The 2,095-nt window shown below is 41.8% G+C and overlaps 1 protein-coding gene across 1 annotated transcript; it reads left to right on the top strand.

Moving 5' to 3' along the window:
• The first annotated feature begins 208 nt into the window (after positions 1-208).
• Positions 209-1,570, top strand: GCNT4 (glucosaminyl (N-acetyl) transferase 4, core 2). The gene has a single exon (XM_025386836.1). It carries the CDS (start codon positions 209-211, stop codon positions 1,568-1,570), a length of 1,362 nt encoding a protein of 453 aa, XP_025242621.1.
• Positions 1,571-2,095: the final 525 nt, after the last annotated feature.

Here is a 2,095-nt window from a genome sequence, read left to right as displayed (position 1 = left end):
AATTAGGTATAGTTAACACAGAATACCCCCAAAATACCACCATTCTTCATAATTCCATCGGCTTATTTCTGGATTCTTTCAAGGGTAAAAACCTTGTTTCATTCATCTTTGGGGCCAGCATTCTGCCTAGTATGTGGTAGATTTTGGATAAACTGACGTGATTTTCTCTTAATATTCCAACTGGATTATTTCTTTCTCCTCTTACAGAATGAAGATATTCAAATGTTATTTTAAACATACCCTACAGCAGAAAGTTTTCATCCTGTTTTTAACCCTATGGCTGCTCTCCTTGTTAAAGCTTCTAAACATGAGACGGCTCTTTCCGCAAAAAGACATTTACTTGGTTGAGTACTCCCTAAGCACCTCGCCTTTTGTAAGAAACAGATACACTCATGTTAAGGATGAAGTCAGGTATGAAGTTAACTGTTCGGGTATCTATGAACAGGAGCCTTTGGAAATTGGCAAGACTCTGGAAATAAGAAGAAGGGACATCATTGACTTGGAGGATGATGATGTTGTGGCAATGACTAGTGATTGTGACATTTATCAGACTCTAAGAGGTTATGCTCAAAAGCTTGTTTCAAAGGAAGAGAAAAGCTTCCCAATAGCCTATTCTTTGGTTGTCCACAAAGATGCGATTATGGTTGAAAGGCTTATCCATGCTATATACAACCAGCACAATATTTACTGCATCCATTATGATCGTAAGGCACCTGATTCCTTCAAAGTTGCCATGAACAATTTAGCTAAGTGCTTCTCCAATATTTTCATTGCTTCCAAATTAGAGGCTGTGGAATATGCCCACATTTCCAGACTCCAAGCTGATTTAAATTGCTTGTCGGACCTTCTGAAGTCTTCAGTCCAGTGGAAATATGTTATCAACCTGTGTGGGCAAGATTTTCCCCTGAAGTCAAATTTTGAATTAGTGTCAGAGTTGAAAAAACTCAATGGAGCAAATATGCTGGAGACAGTGAAACCCCCGAACAGTAAATTGGAAAGATTCACTTACCATCATGAACTCAGACGGGTACCTTATGAGTATGTGAAGCTACCAGTAAGGACAAACGTCTCCAAGGAAGCACCGCCCCATAACATTCAGATATTTGTTGGCAGTGCTTATTTTGTTTTAAGTCAAGCATTTGTTAAATATATTTTCAACAACTCCGTCATTCAAGACTTTTTTGCCTGGTCTAAAGACACATACTCTCCTGATGAGCACTTTTGGGCTACCTTGATTCGGGTTCCAGGAATACCTGGGGAGATTTCCAGATCAGCCCAGGATGTGTCTGATCTGCAGAGTAAGACCCGCCTTGTCAAGTGGAATTACTACGAAGGCTTTTTCTATCCCGGTTGTACTGGATCTCACCTTCGAAGCGTGTGTATTTATGGAGCTGCAGAATTAAGGTGGCTTATCAAAGATGGACATTGGTTTGCTAATAAATTTGATTCTAAAGTGGACCCTGTCTTGATTAAATGCTTGGCAGAAAAGCTTGAAGAACAACAGAGAGACTGGATCACTTTGTCCTCAGAAAAGTTATTTATGGATAGAAATCTCACAACCACATCATGATAGTAAAATCAGGATGGAAATAAGAGGGTATGTGATAAATTGAGTCAGTATGGAATTGAACACTATACTATGCCCAATACTGTTTAAACTCAGTCCTCCCATACTTTTTTTTTTTTTTTTTTTTGAGACGGAGTCTCGCTCTGTCGCCCAGGCTGGAGTGCAGTGGCCGGATCTCAGCTCACTGCAAGCTCTGCCTCCCGGGTTTACGCCATTCTCCTGCCTCAGCCTCCTGAGTAGCTGGGACTACAGGCGCCTGCCACCTCGCCCGGCTAATTTTTTGTATTTTTTAGTAGAGACGGGGTTTCACCGTGTTAGCCAGGATGGTCTCGATCTCCTGACCTCGTGATCCGCCCGTCTCGGCCTCCCAAAGTGCTGGGATTACAGGCTTGAGCCACCGCGCCCGGCCCTCCTCCCATACTTTAAAAGGTGTCCAGAATTCCATGCACAAGGGAAAGTGAGCTAGCCATTGATGATATTAGCCTGCAGTTGGCTAGGTTTTTTTAATGTTTGTTTTTGCTTGTAATC

Source organism: Theropithecus gelada, chromosome 6, assembly GCF_003255815.1.
Source record: "Theropithecus gelada isolate Dixy chromosome 6, Tgel_1.0, whole genome shotgun sequence".
NCBI classification, from domain to species: Eukaryota; Metazoa; Chordata; class Mammalia; order Primates; family Cercopithecidae; genus Theropithecus; species Theropithecus gelada.
Note: the sequence above shows the minus strand (reverse complement) of the source record. Positions and strands in the feature narration are given on the sequence as shown.

Bases quoted from the DNA above. Each gene is read 5' to 3' on its own strand.
- GCNT4 (XM_025386836.1), top strand. From the start codon at position 209: ATGAAGATATTCAAATGTTATTTTAAACATACCCTACAGCAGAAAGTT.